The sequence below is a fragment of the Amblyomma maculatum genome, chromosome 8 (assembly GCF_055883805.1).
Source record: "Amblyomma maculatum isolate TAMU_Amacu chromosome 8, ASM5588380v1, whole genome shotgun sequence".
Classification (NCBI taxonomy): domain Eukaryota; kingdom Metazoa; phylum Arthropoda; class Arachnida; order Ixodida; family Ixodidae; genus Amblyomma; species Amblyomma maculatum.
Window position 1 is genome coordinate 109,900,405 of NC_139351.1, and position 17,233 is coordinate 109,917,637.

The 17,233-nt window shown below is 42.1% G+C and overlaps 1 protein-coding gene across 1 annotated transcript; it reads left to right on the plus strand.

Annotated features, from left to right (window-relative positions):
- The first annotated feature begins 3,163 nt into the window (after nucleotides 1–3,163).
- Nucleotides 3,164–16,866, plus strand: LOC146182172 (membrane metallo-endopeptidase-like 1). Its single transcript, XM_084575906.1, has 10 exons — nucleotides 3,164–3,232; nucleotides 5,156–5,259; nucleotides 6,982–7,043; nucleotides 7,434–7,485; nucleotides 7,606–7,673; nucleotides 10,017–10,147; nucleotides 11,415–11,480; nucleotides 12,234–12,329; nucleotides 15,823–15,899; nucleotides 16,641–16,866. The coding sequence occupies exons 1-10, from the start codon at nucleotides 3,164–3,166 to the stop codon at nucleotides 16,744–16,746; spliced, it is 831 nt and encodes a 276-aa protein (XP_084432032.1). The 3' UTR covers nucleotides 16,747–16,866.
- Nucleotides 16,867–17,233: the final 367 nt, after the last annotated feature.

A 17,233-nucleotide genomic window follows, 5' to 3' on the forward strand; every position in this document is an offset into this window, starting at 1 on the left:
ATAGTTCTGCAAAAAGAAAGTAAGAAAATTCCTACAAAGAAAGGTGTCAGGCAAGGAGACAAGATCCCAGTACTATTCCCAGCTTGCTTACAGGAAGTATTCAGACTTGGAATGGGACCAGTTAGAGATAATGGTAGATGGAGAATACTTCAGTAATCTGCGATTTGCTAATGACATTGCCTTGTTAAGTAACTCTGGGGGTGAACTGCAAAGAATGATTGATGACCTAGACAGAAAAAGTAGAAAATCAATATGCAGAAGACTATATGGTAATGTTCAACAGCCTCGGGAAGGAACAGCAGTTTACATTAGGTAGCGAAGTACTGGAAGTAGTAGGCGAATATGTCTACTTAGGACAGGTAGTAACCGCAGATCCGGACCATGAAAAGGAAATAACAAGAAGAATAAGATTGGGATGGAGCGCATTTGGCAAGCACTCGCAGATTATGACTAGCAGCATACTAGTATCGCTAAAGAGGAAAATATATAACAGTTGCATCTTACCTATACTCACCTGGGGCTGAAACGTTGAGGCTAACAAGAGGGTTCTACTTAGGTTGAGGACGACGCAGGGGGCTATGAAAAGAAAAATGGTAGGGGTAACATTAGGAGATAGGAAGCGTGTAGAGTGGGTCAGAGAAATAACTCAAGTTACTGACATTCTAGTGGAAATCAAGAAGAAGAAATGGGCATGGGCAAGACATGTGTAATGCGAAGAGAGAATGACCGATGATCGCTTAGAGTAACAAACTGGATTCCAAGGGAAGGAAAGCGTAGCAAGGGGCGACAGAAAGTTATGTGGATGGATGAGGTTAAGAAGTTCGTAGGGGTCAAGTGGGTACAGCTAGCACAGGACCGGTTTAATTGGAGGATTATAGGAGAGTCCTTCGCCCTGCAGTGGGTATAGTCAGGCTGATGGTGATGATGATGTACGAAGCTGGGGCCCCCGTGCTTACTTAGGAAAATCTTTTCTACCATGTAATAGCGTTGAAGGAAAGATCTGCGCAATGGCTCGGAGTTTTATGTTTCGGAAGTGTCCTGAATCGTCTACTCCTCAAAGTGCAATATGCGGCTTTGTTCCCAAGTGGAGTAAATTGGTTTGTGCATTGCATTATAAGAGATAGAGAGAGAAAGAGGATGGGGGAGGAAGGTAGGGAGAGGGAGAAAAACCTTTTTTGCTTGGAGGATCTGTCACGTCGGTCACTTTATTACAACGACACGCTGCTGGCCTTTAAATACCCAAGCCCAATGAGGAATGAGGAGGTGCATTTTTGAAAGGGAATCGCACAATGTCTTTTAACTGTATTTTAGACTGGAATATTTACAGACATCAAAATTTGAATGCGCTAAATAAAACCGTACTATTTGTCCTGATGAAGCCGTTGGCGGAAAAAAAAAAACAACTTTTTTTTTCTTATTGAAGCGCGTACTTTGAAACAAACATTACATCTGTATATCACTTATAAACTCAAGCTTCGCTTTAAACCGCTCCAGGTCGAGACCTTACTCTCGAACGTTGAAAGGACGTACCACGCAACAATTCGCACTGCGCCATGGATGGATATAGTGACCAGACGGAGGGCTATCCACAAGGTACGTTTGCAGCAGTTAACTGTCGCACTTTGAACAACAGCGATGTTCAGGCTGGATGATGTATACGCAGCAAGCGACTTGTAGAGGTGCACTAACCATGTGTGATATGCACATCATTTTTGCCGAGCATATGTGTAAGGTCTTGGAGATAAGTGCGTTCTGATTCTAAATGTTTTTAATGCGAAATCATTTCTTGTCTCATTGATGGCATCACCAGAGTTTGTCGGCAGTCTGCGTGAACTCTCTCATCAGAGCGGGTCCGCACGAACAACCAGAGAGTCTGACCGCATTTTGTACCCAGTTTAATTCAAGTATGGCAAACGGAATGATGACATCCAAATCTGGATGGCCACCTCTCAAAATTTGGCCCCCTGGATCTCCTAAATGTGACCTCGTCAGAATTTGATGAAACTTGACGTCAAACCAAATTACAATATGTCCAGCTCAGTGGACCTAGAAATTTGACTTCTTCCGAAGTTGACCAAAACGGGTGCCTAACCAAATATCATTATGGCCAACTCAGTGGCGACTTCTAAATTTAAGTGGGTCACCCCAACATTTACGCCCTGAATCCCCGAAATTTGACTTCGTCCGACTTTGACCAAATTTGTACCTAACGTAGTTTGAGTATGACATTAGTAACTTCTAAAGTTGGGCTGGCCGGAATCAAAATTTGGTTCCTTGATCCCAAAATTCAACTTCGTCCGAATTTGACCCATATAAACAGCAGCCAAGCAACGATACTGATCAACCAAACGTAGAACTCATAACGGAAATATGCACGGAACTACCAATGCTTTCGCATTTCTGCACGTAAGCAGACTTTATGCACCCCTGTAATTTTTTGCGATTTCCACAATAAATGAGCTGGAATTTGTATTTCCCATTGGTCGTTAACCAGCGTGCCTGCGTCCGTGAATGGCAGAGTGCAAAAAATAAGAAGTCATCAAAGAATCTGCACATTTTCTTGTACTCTCACAGCAGTGTAAAATATATCCAAGTTGTTCCCGCGATACTGTTGGGGAACAAGCGAATGCTCCTTTCAGCATCACATATGTACCGAAAAATACGTTGACCCCTTCAAAGTCTCTTTTTGTACAGATCATTCGGTACGGCCGTCGTTCGAACTGTGCGTAAATGAGCAACTTGATCCGTCCTAAATGCGGCTGAGAGTGCCGTCATGGAAATTGGCACTTGCCCTACAGTGTGCGGAAGCCGAAAAATAGCTGGCACCTTTGCTCAGTCACGTTGTGATATCTCACTTAATTGCTTTCAATTTTCCTGCTGCTTATCTACCGCTCTAACTTACAAAAAGTCATTATCAACCATCGTAATTTCTTTTCAGTAGCCTATTCCTCTGTCGCTCTTCCTTGCTTGATACTTAGTCACATAATTCAAAAGTATCAACAACATTCAGGAGGCGTGCTCCGAGGTTTCTTTTTTGGTGTGGAGAATCTCAATGTGTTGATTTTCAAAACTAAAGTCTGCACAATTGTTCTCAGTGAGCAAACAGGACATGCATGTTGTATTCAAGACGTTTCTTTTCCGGGTACCTCGACAGTTGTCGAAGATGACAAAATCGGTGGGATATTCTGGTTTTAATATCAGCGAAGAGGCGCTGAACAAGCACTTCGATCAAGTAAGTGTCAATTCTCTGTGTGGTGAGCTAGTCCGCCACGCATGGTAAACAAAAATGCATGGAACTAGTGTCGCGTGCGACCGCTGAGTCACTAACACACACCCAGCACACGGAAGGTTCGGCCACTGTCAAATTGTCCTTTCAGATGCGGAGTTGTAATCGAGAGACAAAAAGCTTGGACTTTGCTGTAAGAGTGGAGCATTATGGTTCCATCTCTTTCTTTTTCTCTTATTTTCGACACCATTCAATTACCAAAACAAATCACCGACCAGGTTAGAATGTACGACATAATATGCCAATGCCACTGCTATATCCATAGAATTACAATGCATGACACTACGCCTCTGCAGTATTCATACGCGAATCACGCTACACCACACGTACGCTACACCACACAGGCGACAATGTTAGCACGGTGATGTCTGGCAGTCGCAAATTTTGTCAGATTATATGGGTATATACCGAGTCAGCATAAAACTTATTGATAAAGACCTCGGGTCTTTCACGAAAAAGGACAGGCGGAGTCGGTTCTTTGGTGCGGGAATGGCTTAAGGCATGGAAAGACGCTCAGGCGTTGTGTAGCTTCGGAGCTCTTACCTGTTTACTCATTTTAGTTTATAGAAATGTTTTTTTCTGACGTACCGCCATTACATACTGCTCACCATTTTTCACTTCGTTTGGCCCCTTTTGTGATTTGTTCACATATTTTCAGATTATCGAATTATTTCCGATGGACGCCTCCACAAGCTACGCCGGGTTTTCGGTCTAAAGAAGTCCTTAACGCTATACGCGTTCACTTTTCACAGATTTACAGCTTCAGAAGTGGTGCGAATTCTCTACTACCCGACTGAAAAGCGGAATACGCAGCCTGGTTACTTTTGGCAAAGACGGTACATAGTGAAGAATCCTAGTCAATCAAGCGATGACCCTAAGATGGCGATATCATGAGAAGACGGCACTACACGTTAACCGACAGCCCTGAAAAATCTATGTCCGAGCTTCCACAATTTGCAACGGCGCATGTGAGCTGCGGATCAGTCTCTCGAAACTCATAACTAAACGATACTAAATTCCAAAGGTGTCGCCCTGATTCCAGCAGTGTCATGATTCATCTCGTCACCTACTGTAACTGTAATCAATTAGACAAGCTTGTGTTTTGCCATTCATGCCAGAAGTAGACATTTCCCATCTCAAGAGTTTTAAAGATTACTTGCCAATCTTGTACTGTTTTTTTTTTCTGCGTAAACCTAATGTAAGATGTATTCGCAACATATAATTAATATGAGTCTAAGTGTATCCGCTCGTAATACATCACGAGCCTATGTATTTCTGTTCAGTCGGAAATCTCAGGACAAGCGCCATTAATGGGATTTTGCCAAGGATCCCTAATTTTATATGCTGGATTGCAGAAAGGAAGAAAAAAAACGAGTAACGTGCCACTGAAAAAGTTATTTTCGAGCGTTTGTGACGTGAGTGGGTAAGCTAAAATACAGCGAAAAACGCGTAGCATACGGCGAAGCATATGTAGGCTCTTGTCGCATCAGTAATAGAAAGCTTCCTCAAACAATCGGCTCACAAAAAAAAGAAAATAACTCGTTTTAAAAATACCCTGCCAATTCAAATGAGCCCAAAGTTTGAGAGTGTAATTCAATTACGAAAAATAAGTCGATTATATTCGGTGACATGACGCCTTTAAAGCGAACCTAATAAAATGGAGCTGCAGTTCTTTAATGTGCACCGACATACCACGGCGCACTCAGAGATTACCCATTTCGCCTCTCGGGAAATGCGGAGCCAAACACATATGCACATCGATTGGACCACCGCGTATCGAATTCATGTAGCGCAAATAATTAATGTATAGCTGAAACTTGCGTACTTGGTACTTCGGGAGTAGAAAATGTGCCCAATTTTTAATTTCAGGTCGGAGAAATCACCACAAACGACTCTTTTGCTGAAATTATGGAAAAGTTTGCTAAGAACGCTTACATAAAGCTGTACGCCTCTCTGCGCGACGACAGCCCACTGTGAGTCCTGTTCATCGCATTCTCACGAGTAGGACACGAGGGATAAATTAAAACCATAGGCGACTTGCTGCTAGAATTTGAGATACAAACATACAGGATTTCACCAGTGACATCAGCGACTTAAGTGACTTGCGTATACACCCTGGGCAAAACAAGGATAAAAATATTAATTTGTGTGATGTTTAGCTGCGGCAGTTGCTCCTTTGTTGTTATGGCTGCACTCTAAGCAAAGCAGCAATGGGGGCTAGTTGGTTTACCATTTCAAGAATTTTCGTGCTACGATATACACAGATACACAAGAAAGCAGGAACCACGTACACAGGACAAGCGCGCTTGGTTCCTGCTTTCTTGTGTATCTGTGTATATCGTAGCGCGAAAATTATTGAAATGGCTGCACTCTCCAGGCGGTCATGGCAGTGCTGTTGTTACCCAAATGGGTTGTTGCGCTTGTGACAAGCTTTTAGTAAGTACTTAGTCTGCTAATAGTTAATTGGTTACATTGCTTCCTCGGCCTAATAAGAATACGCAAAAATACGGGGATGATAGCTAACTTTCAACAGCCGTTATTCTTGTCTTACACCTCCACCCGTCGTCGATTGCTCGCTATGACTTCTTATTAAGGGGCAACTTCAATGTTCTTTTTAAATTGAGTTCATGATGCCATCGCATTCCTTAGAGTCGTTCTGGTACAAAAAGAAACTGCTTTTGAAAATGTCAAGTGCAAGTGACATAAAAAGCAAGAAACGGAAATCCAAACCCGCAAGTAATTTTGGCCAACTTGTGACGTCACTACCGACCAACCTATTAATCCTGCATGCGACTACAAAACTTACCGTATGCCTTCTGACTCTCTATAAACTGGCGACTATAAGTTACAGCTGGATTCACTATTGTCTGAAACAACCAAACGCAAGCTCAAACTTTTGTCTTGTAGCTAACGCAGGTTAAATGTCGACGGCCATGCGTCCACTGACGCCAAATACCCGACGTTTCCTGTAGAAATGTTCTCAACTGAAGCCAACAAAATAGAAAACTTCATTTATGCTAATAGAAAAAAGAACATCGAATCACTGCAAAGTTTAGTACAAATGACCAGCAAACTGAGAACTTGCTCTGAAAGTTCAAGTAAAACTCGAGGAAGTCAAGAAAGACACGAATTTCTCTTTAAACGTGAACATGTGCAAACACTCTTTTCTGAATGCGACTTTCTTAGCACGGCGTTTCGATGTGAGTAAGAATACTTCCGCTGACTTATAGGCTAATCTTAAAGCTTTGGGAACATGGGAAGAGATAGCCTGTGTTTACTGCGTTACATAAGAGCATATTTTATTCTCATCTTCCAAAATCTGGAATACATATTACGGTTTCTCCTTCAGTAACAAAACCGCCGGTACAATGCCAGCTTCCCGCAGCCTTAACGAAATCAAATCTAAGCTATATCTAAACTATATCAAAATGGCCAGTCAGTAACAGGAAGAAACGTCTCTACGCCAACATACTTTAAGTAATGTTGCCGTCTATAATAACATTCTTGTGCTATATTTCTGATACGTCTAATAATTAAGCCGAGAGCCGTTGAGCCCTTGGTAACTGATAAATGTGAAATGGAAAGTGTTACTCTTTCTTTTCTGCTTTAATGTGGTATTTATGCTTCTTTTTCGTCGCTAAACTAGCAGTCAATAATCACCTTTATTTCCCCGCCTATACTGCGTCTCCTTGCAGATGGCTTCCAAAAGGTGGTCCGGAAGTTAACGCCTTCAACCTGATTTCGTTAAATGAAATTAGTAAGTATTAGTATTTTTCTCATTCCGCATGCAGATAGGCGTCAGAGTGCTTTGCGATGTCGGTGCGCGTTAAAGAACTCGAGGAGGTCGACATTTCCGGAGCCCTCATAGCCTCATAGGCATTCCTCATAACCGGAGTTGCTCTATAGGACGTTAAAGAGCATAAGCCAACTAACCAAGCAGAAGAATGTGCCGGACTGCTGTGCATTAACATCAATTATGTTGCTGAAAGAGCGATAGATACGCAGCAATCTGTGAATGATTGAATATTTGAGAGAATATTTGAAAATATTTGAGTACAGACGTTATTTAAATAAATTAGGAATAGAATAGAACAGAGAACTGCCCGTCATGGCACGACTTAAGCAAATAATTCTTTTTTCTTCTCAGTCATTTCAGCGGGTATATTACAAGGCGCGTTCTTCCAGCCTGGATTGCCATCGTAAGTTAATTTTGTTAAAGATTATCACGTTGCTATTATTCAAAGACACCCCCATGTTCATTCATTATTCTCAAATACAAACGCATTGTCTATATTTTCTGTCTTTTATTTCACTAATAGGTTTATCAATCTGGGCGGGATAGGAGCCGTTGTGGGCCACGAATTCTCACATGCCTATGACGATGAAGGTGAGAGAACATTTGGCGAAGAACATATAGAAAGCCGTACAGAGGGCGAACAGACAAAAGGCGGCTCCCCCCTGCTTTACAAACAGTTCTATTGAAAGGGCAGGAATGATCTTATGACTAGCAGCTTACCGGCATCGCTCAAGAGGAAAGTATACAACAGTTGCATCTTGCCTGTACTCACCTATGGGGCTGAAACGTGGAGGCTGACCAAGAGAGTTCTACTTAAGTTGAGGACAACCCAGAGGGCTATGGAACGAAAAATGGTAGGGGCAACATTAAGAGATAGAAAGCGTGCAGAGTGGGTCTGAGAAATAACTCAAGTTACCGACATTCCAGTGGAAATTAAGAAGAAGAAATGGGCATGGGCAGGACATGTAGTGCGAAGAGAGGATAACCGATGGTCGCTTAGGGTAACAAACTAGATTCCAAGGGAAAGGAAAGCGTAGCAGGGGGCGGCAGAAAGTTAGGTGGGCGATGAGATTAAGAAGTTCGCAGGGGTCAAGTGGATGCACCTAGCACAGAACTGGGTTAAGTGGAGAAATATGGGAGAGGCCTTCGCCCTGCAGTGGGCATACTCAGGCTGATGATGATGATGATGAGTGTGCATCACGTCTCAGTGCATTATAACGCACTGCAGGGGATTGGAATGCTCAGAAAACGTAGAATTTATCTATATCGCTTCTTGCCGTGACTGTCAGGAAATAAAGAATTTATAGCACTTCGCCCTGCAGTGGGTATAGTCAGGCTGATGATGATGATGATGATGATGATGATGATGATGATCTTTAAATGTGGTCGTTCCCTCAGTAAATGATAAAGAGCTGAAATATGTGATCCCCATACTTTGCAGGCGTGATCGACGACATCTGACCTAAAATAGCTCAATGTTAAACGAAACGTTCGCACATCTATCGAGTGTAATATTATTCGCGGAGGCGATGCTATATAGTGATTTCTCTATTCTGTAGCGAAATCACTCAAATTCTTAGTATCATAGAGATTTTGTAAAAGAAAGTAAATAATAATAAAATGGTTGCTCAAATTTTGCATTTATACTTATAGAAAAAAAAAGCCCCCCCCCCCCCCCCCCAGCTTACACTATACTTCACACAAAAATTCAGAGAAGCGGGCAAAATAATAAAGAATAAAATTACTCAGCAAGTGAAAAAGAAAATTGTTATACCAACAATCTTTCTACCCGTTCAGAAACTTCTATATTAAAAACTGCGAGATATACGTATATGCAGTTTATGCGGGCAGACTTTACAGCAAGGAGGACATGATGTAAGACGTTATAGATCTTGGTGATAAGATAGTTATTAAAAATTGCCTAATAAATTTTATTTTTATTTTTTTTTTATTTGAAGGGACTAAATCTAATTTGCAAAGTTGAAGAGAGCCTTCGGAAACTTGCATTTTAATGTTGGTGACAAGGGTAGTTTCTACATGCATATTTTTCTCGTTTCCAAAGAAAGGCCGAGAAATTGCGATAGTTTAAGGCCCCCAGCAGCATAAAACGTGGGCCCCGTTTTTAAATTTTGTTAATCAGCAGTGTGGTTAGAAATATGGATTGTTAAAATTCCGTTTTATAGCTTGTTGCGTTGGTTTTCTTGCACCACATTGTTATATAATGACGTTGTTACGCGTGATAATGTAGCCAAAATAGCGTTACTTTTAGTATTATCAAATATTCAAACGTCTTCTGTATTACTGCGTAAGACTTGCAAAAGGCATCATTTTATCAATCTTCGATGTCGGAAAGACAACGCAGTTTCAGATGCATATTTTTGATGTTAAATAATTCGGGCCACACTAGCTGTCGATTAAGAAAATTTTAAAAGAAGGCCCACCTTTGTTGTTGACCGGCTTCAATTTCGCAATGCTGCAACAAAACGTTACGTAAACAGCAGCGCTTATAACGCGAAGGCAAGATACCTGTTGGTCGCTAAGGGTAACAAACTGGATTCCAAAGGAAGATAAGCGTATAAAGGGCGGCAGGTAGGTGCGTGAATGAGATTGCGAAAGTTACGGAGACTATTAGAATGCAGCTGGCACAGGACCGGGTGAATTGAAGATAGCTGGGAGGTGACTGTCCATCTGATATATTAGGCTGATGACGTAAGAGGGCATTTTTGCTGAAAGCTACGCGTCGTAATTGATGATGGCAGCGACAACGACCACACCGATGATGACAACGAGGAGATCAAAATTCCTGCCTATTGCATAGGTATGCATAAGTACTCCTTTCATATCCACAATAATGTTTTGCTTTTATTTGTGGTTGACTTATGGGGGACAACCTCCCCGTATACTGCAATTAAATGTGCTCGTGTCTTCCGACAGGGTCGGAATATGACGCCAACGGACGTGTTGTTAATTGGTGGACGAACTACACGCGAACTGAGTACGAACACAAGCAAAAGTGTTTCGCAAAGCAGTACGCCAGCATTGTGGACCCTGTCGTCAACATGTCGGCAAGTATTCGTTGTTTATCAGTTTTGTTCCCCGTGTCCAATCTAACTGTAAACATAGGCCAAAAATAATTAGGGGCAGCCGCGATGGGAACGTATTGCATATTGTTAGGAGCCATAAGTTACATACTGACATTAGAAACTAAATGTGATTTACAAAGTTGAAGAGCCCCTTCGGAAACTTCCCATTTAAACGTTTGTGATAAAGGTAGTCCTCCATGTAACTTTTTTCTCGTTTACAAAAAAAGCCCGCGAAATGGGAAAACAAAGATTACGAGACACTTTAGCGACTAAAGTGGTGAAAGGCAAAAGCCTGAGTGCCGCATTCTGCTACGCAACTGGCACTAATTAGTAATTCTATATTCAATCATTTAAGAGACAATTAATTCATGAATTAATTAATTAATGATCAGTCATATAATGAATTAACTGATCAGTCATGTATTAGTAATTAATTCATTAATTAGCCATTGATTAATTGGCATATGGTCATATAAGGTACGCATTCGCGCATATGTGATGGTGCTCTGCGATTGGTCGAGACCTCTATGACGTCATCCCGCCTCGGCCAATCAGAGCCGCCGCAAAAGCGGGACACATTTTGTCCACGACAGCATGAGCCATTAAGGTTAAAAAAGTTAAGTTGCTTGTGCATGCATGCCATAATCTGGATGTTCTTAACCGTGGTTAGAGCAATGACCCTTTGATCCCGACACGCCACCCCTATTCAACGTAGGCAAGGACATCAGTACGTCATAGTTAAAGCAGGACTTTATGTCGTGTGGGCTTTTATAAAATGTGGTAACTTACGACTCTATTTTAATAAGTATGTGTGACAAGAGATCAATAGTTACTATGGGATTAGTGATTAGCAAAGTGCATGGATGCCAGCTAGGACCCGCAAGGAGTGCCGCAGACGGTAGCTATTAACGCTGTGACGTCATATATGACGTCACAGCGTTAAGGCTATAGCCTTGAAGGCGGAGCTTAAGTGTTCCCAGATTTTTCTTACAACCGACAAGGCACCAGTTTATATTTACTTTCAACCCGTCGGACATGCGGCTGCGGCACTCTGAGCATTCCACTCGGTTTTCCCAAGGACATGAAACAGTGTTGGTGAAATGCGCATCGGGTTGCCGCCTCTTCCGCCCTTGTGTCAGTGCATATATAAGCATGTCGCGAATGTGGCTACGCGCTCCAAAACAGGCAACGAACGCGGTAGCATGAAGGCGGTAATGTAGCTTCTTTTTATCATTTATGTCATTTGCAGCTGAACGGCGTCACCACTCTCGGAGAAAACATCGCTGACAATGCAGGCCTTCGTGTGGCGTATCGCGTGAGCAAAATAATTCTTTATTTTTACGATGCTTTTACAGAACCAAGGTAGAGAACACTCAAGAATCCTTTTCGTTCAGTTCATGGGCATGCTTTATCATTTCCTGAGAAACGATAGCATCCTAATCTAGCTAACTTAAAGCTCGCTCAACCGTTGCTAACTGCTCTTCATACCCATCACTGCAGTTTCTTCGTATTTGTATTTGTATTTGCTTTATGACTACAGAGGACGCACGAAGTCCTTAGTCCTTGCTATTTTCTTAATTTGGCCTACAGCACGCAAACTCCCATCAAGTCTATCTCAGAGGCTCTTACCCTTTTCTCGCAAACGTATATACCATTGACTGCCCATTTAATTACTAAAACAGGAAAAGCAAGTCATTGTGGCAGAAGTTTTTAACGCTACTTTATGTACAGTCATGTACTGTAGGATATTGACCACATTTCAGCTCTCAGTCTTCTGACACGTTGCCTTTTTAACATTAGATGATGTTTGAATCATGTGGGAACCCTATTTACTTTTCCTCTGTACATAAAGACAGCAAAGATTTGTTTGCATTACATAACGCCTAAGTGCGGTTTATGTCATTCTGCCCACCAATGCAAGTTCCTTTCATATCGATGGTTACCTGTCTAAGTTGCACAAACATTCTCTAGCTGCGTATATTATTTTCGAACTCACGTAACTGTGAGCTTCCGACACTGACTCCAAGCTTGTTTTCCCAAACAATGTGAAATTCTTTCGCACCTGCAGACCCACCAGTCGACCGTAGCAGACTTTGAAGAAGTCACCCTTCCTGGCCTCGAGAACTTCACCCGTGATCAGCTTTTCTTCATTTCCTACGCCCTAGTAAGAGCTCTCTTTATAGGCGTTTCGCTGAATATGTGTGGTGTTTCCCGTAACGTTTAGTCAGGAAAGAAAAAAGGAAAAAGACTGAGAAACCGCTGCTCGCTGAAACCGAAGAATATATTGCCTGCCAGGATGTGGCGCTCCTCAGAGTATATTTACATTTCAACTAATTAGTTGATTAACTAAAACGAACAATGTATTCTTTAATATTCACTTAAGGGACAATAGTATATTTCATTTAGAGGAAGTCAGGAAAGAACAAATCCAACCTTTAACGCAGGAGCAATTAAAACCGGGCTGCGAAGCCTCCTTTCCGCAAGCGCTCGTAAACAATACTGCCCGCCTTTGAGTTTGGAACCCAGGCCGAGGCAAAGAGGTCAGCTTCACTGGCCACTGCATTAGACCACTGCGCCATCTCTGCAGCCGGTCTCTTCAGCCTGTATCTGCTGAAGCTGCCAATTTCTCCGGACGCGCTTTGGGTGTCACCGTCTCTACAAAATGCGTTTCTATTTCCCGTATAGCAAGTCGCTTTGTCGTCACTGTGATGCTGCTGACGGTGATGTGAGAGATGTTAAGGAAGCAAAGCTTTGCTAAGCGCGTCAATATCAGACGAAGCTAAGCTCAATAAAACAAACCTTAGCTAATCGAGTGCTAAATATTGCTTCTGCACGCACATTGTATTTAGCCAAGCTAAAGCACCGCTTTTTTTTTTTCTAATGACATGCGTACTGGATTGCCATTTTTCTAGCATTTAAAAAAAGCTCACGAAATACGATAAAAATAAAGAAAGGCCTGGTTTAACTATGGCTGAGCCTGTTTATTGAACGTATATACGCTCTGTTTACCCAGTTGAAGCCAACCACAGAACATATCTATCGCTTGATGTTGGGTCTCACCCGTTGCGATAGTGCTCGCATTTGCTCGAGAGCAACGGGATTCACAGATAGCAAGGGCTCAGCAACTGCCTAGCAATTGCCATCATGTCCAGTGGAATTATCACTGTGGAGTCTGCAGTGAGAGTTGCATCGGGCGCCGTTTTCACCGCAGTGTTTCGACTACACCCCATAAATTCATGGAGTATAGTCACCATGAATCTTATTTATTTATCTGTTTGTTTCCTTATTATACCCTCAAGGTACACGGTACATTACAAAAGGGAAGAGCAAATAGCAAAGGCAAATTACAAAAAGTCTAGAACACAAACATAAACAGTAGGAATACATGCACTCAAAACAGCAAAAAGGCAAACACAACAAAATAACAACATCAAGAAGAAAATATTAACTGTCCCGAGTGTTACATGGTGGCACTAGCAGAATTATCAGTACAAAATACAGCGTATAAAAAATGCAGTTATATGAAGACCTCTTGGGGATGCGTAAGGTGGTCCTTGCACGAAATGAGGACCGGGCAATAGGGTTTCAACGTGTCGAAGCGACTCAGGCTGTATGAGACACTTTATTGAAGGGCTCCGGATTGGTTTAGACCACGTGAGGTCTTTCAGTGTGCGCTGATATATGACGCAGGATAATGCGTTTTCAATTCAGTGTTGCCAATTAAAAACTGGAAAAACCTGCAACAAGAAGTACCAAAACCCGCAATAACCGCTAAATTTGATATTTGCAATCAGTTTCGTTATTTTGCATGTAAACAATATAACCAATATTTTAAACGTATTAGAAATCGTCTTTTCCTCTTTTGAATAATGACTTCGGGCTACAAATAGTTTAATTCCCAGGAATATTTCGCCTGTCTTCTGTAAACTTAAGGTTACAAACGTACGTACGTCTTTCTTCCCTGACTGCAACTGAAGTCTGCGGGCACTCACTCCCAAAAAGGCATCGTCGGCTTGCTTCATGAGCACTTTGCGAGCGATTGTACGCTTGTAACACCAGTACTCGGCGGGATACCAGCATCGCTGTTAACGTAGATAGTCGTATCGTGACAATAGTTTGGATTACATTTGTGAGCAGTTCGTGATTTGAGCAGCATTTACGGCACCTTCGGTGCCCGGCTCGAAGTATTAAAATTGGATTCGTCATTTTTGTTCATATTAGGTTACCTGTATACCAGTAATAATATGCAGGTGACTAAACTGCGTCCAAACTGTATATTCGACTGGAGTAGCATGGGCATATAGAGAGCAGACTCGGCCACCTCGAAGAAGGGATTTATGTCGGAAACATCCCTGTACTAGTTCATGCAGTTCCAGCTGACGATAGTTGGTTAATTCGGTTGCAGCATTTTTTTATTTTCTGAAACTTAGGCTTCGCATCAGGAGACCGCACAATTTCATTAAAATGCCTCATTTATCAATTAAGGGTATCGGGCGTGTTGGAATATTCGCCACCTTCTGATCTCAGTGACCTACGTCACGCGCTCAAAGCAACGTTCTCTTGAAGAAATAAATACAACTGCAAAGAAGTCGCACTATTCTAAGCAAAAATTGTTGAACATGAAAACCGCCAATAAATATTCCAGCAGGATCTAAACACCGCTAAAAATCCAGCCCCTCTCAATAAAACATTGTTGACACCTAAACAATCTAGAAACCCGCTAAATTTAGGGGGAAAACGCTAACTTGGCAGTACCAGTTTTCAAAGTTCTCTTCCATCGAAGTACGGGCGCCTTGGACGTAATCGCACCGCGACCTCGAGATGAGCATCTGAGTGTTATCGGGGGACGATGGGAGTTTATAAGGCACTGTGCCGGAACTTTGTATGTGCCTCTTAATAGAAAAGGAATATATTCTATGCCCTATCAAAGTATGAGAAGGTGAGCGCCTTTATTTATAGACTTCAATTCTCTCGATTTGTTGAGCCTGAAAGATATCAAAATTTTATTGAAAGCAGCAGGAATCGATCTTCAAATCTACAGTGCGTAGGAAGTGTTAAGTAAACGAATTAAGTAGTGAATAAATGAACGCAGCTTAAAGGTAGAGTTAGAGACAGAATAAATGTCTGCAAAAAAAATGAACGTGAACCAATGATAGTTAATTTATGTACATGATGCACTACTAGCCATGTCGAACTACAACTGAAGCTCAGTTTCACCTTCGATAAGAAGCAGTCATTTTTTTTTTTTTTTGTCTCACTTGCTGATTTATTTTCATTTTCCATACGCTTCCTGTCTTCTTCTCTCCTCGGATATATACATCCTTTTTCTCTTGGGTATAGCTGGACGGGCTCTGTACCACAGCTGGCGCTATTCGCTACTCTTTTCAGGACTTCAATACGTCTTTGAATCAAAAAAGGTTCCAGTATCGCGATACCCTATCTGCCCCATTTCCTCCAGACATCCCGGCTGCTTGATATCGCTAAAACCGGTTTCTCGTGCAAAAAAATTGTTTTCTTCCTATAGCCATCACTTTGACATTTTAATCTTTGACATTTTAATTAAATATTCATTTTATCTATATGCATAAATAAATGTTTTTATGATCCTAGGTGACATTTTCTGCTTATCTAATAATACATCGATGATACTGTCGCAGGCGTGGTGTGAAAGCGCGGCGCCATCGCACAACATAAATAAGATCACCGGACACGTGCACAGCCCCAACAAGTACAGGTCGGTATCCAGCGTACTAGCTAATATTCGAACTGCTTTTGCACTAATAAACTTTCTTGATACTTCCGCTTGAAGAACAACGCTGTAAGAAGAACTGTATCAAATAGCACAAGTAAAGCCAGTTACAAGACAAAATATAAATTGTACAGGATGCCTGCGTCATTCCAGCGAGCTGGTCAGTGCAGTGAATTACCAACACCCAAAAAATAAAAAAATTGGGGGCATGAATTTTGCCTTCAAAGACATCGCACTACGCTAGGTTTCAGTAGCGGAACTCGTCGCTTAGTCCGCCGTAACCTGAATTGCTAGGCGGCCCTGCGCACAGCTCCTAAAGCTGGTTCCTGTGGTGACGGCTAAGACCAATTCTTTATGCGTGAGCGTGCGAAAAACGAACATGGCTTGTGAACCTCTTGTCCCTAGCTGTTTTCTTTAAACACTGTCGCGTTGTGCCCTTTAAGGCTGAGCTTAAGTGTCCCCCAGTATTTTGTTTTGTTTTGCGTAGTAAAAGTCCTTCCAATCATATATGACATCATAAATGAGATAACCGGCTGGTTTCAGAGTGCAACGGCAGCCTACTTCAAGAAAAACGTTTTTCACCAGTTATTGTCTTTTGTTGGTGAAAACCGAGACAAAACGTTTTATAAGAAAAAGCGCGTCATGAGATCTTGTTTTTCACTCATTTAATATAGCTATGAGATTTTATATATTGCTGATAAAATCATATTGTTTACCTCGATCCAGGGTCAACGTGCCACTTCAGAATTTGGAGCAGTTCTCGGCAGCATTCGGCTGCAAGAAGGGAAGCGGCATGCGCTTGCCACACGCTGAGCGATGCCTCCTGTGGTGATAGTTATCCAGTGTGGAAGCGACGTAATAAGTATCTGTCTCGAGCAAACGAATAATACTTCGTTCACTCGGCAAAAGGCGGTCTAGAGACCACCGGTGAAAGGACGCAGCACTGCTTCCACCAGTCAAGTGCCTTATCGCTTATGTTAAAGACTCAATAAAATGACTGCCTACCTAACATGTGCCTATCCATCTTGATAGTGATTTAATTATAAATGTGAGCAGAGGGCTGGCTTTTACCGATCCCAGAACATAATGAAAATTGTAGCTGAAGAACTCTGCCGAACATTCCGCTATAGAAAAGGTCGCATGGTATAGTACATCAAGCATTTGGTGACGTTATATCAAGGTAGCAATGAAATTGAGGGACAAAATCCCGATACCTCTGACTCTGTAAAAAACAATAGGGTACGGCGGGAACTGCATTGGGAGGATGCGGATGCACTAGCGCTGCCGCGAAGTTGCCGACTTCTAATCGACGACTTTCT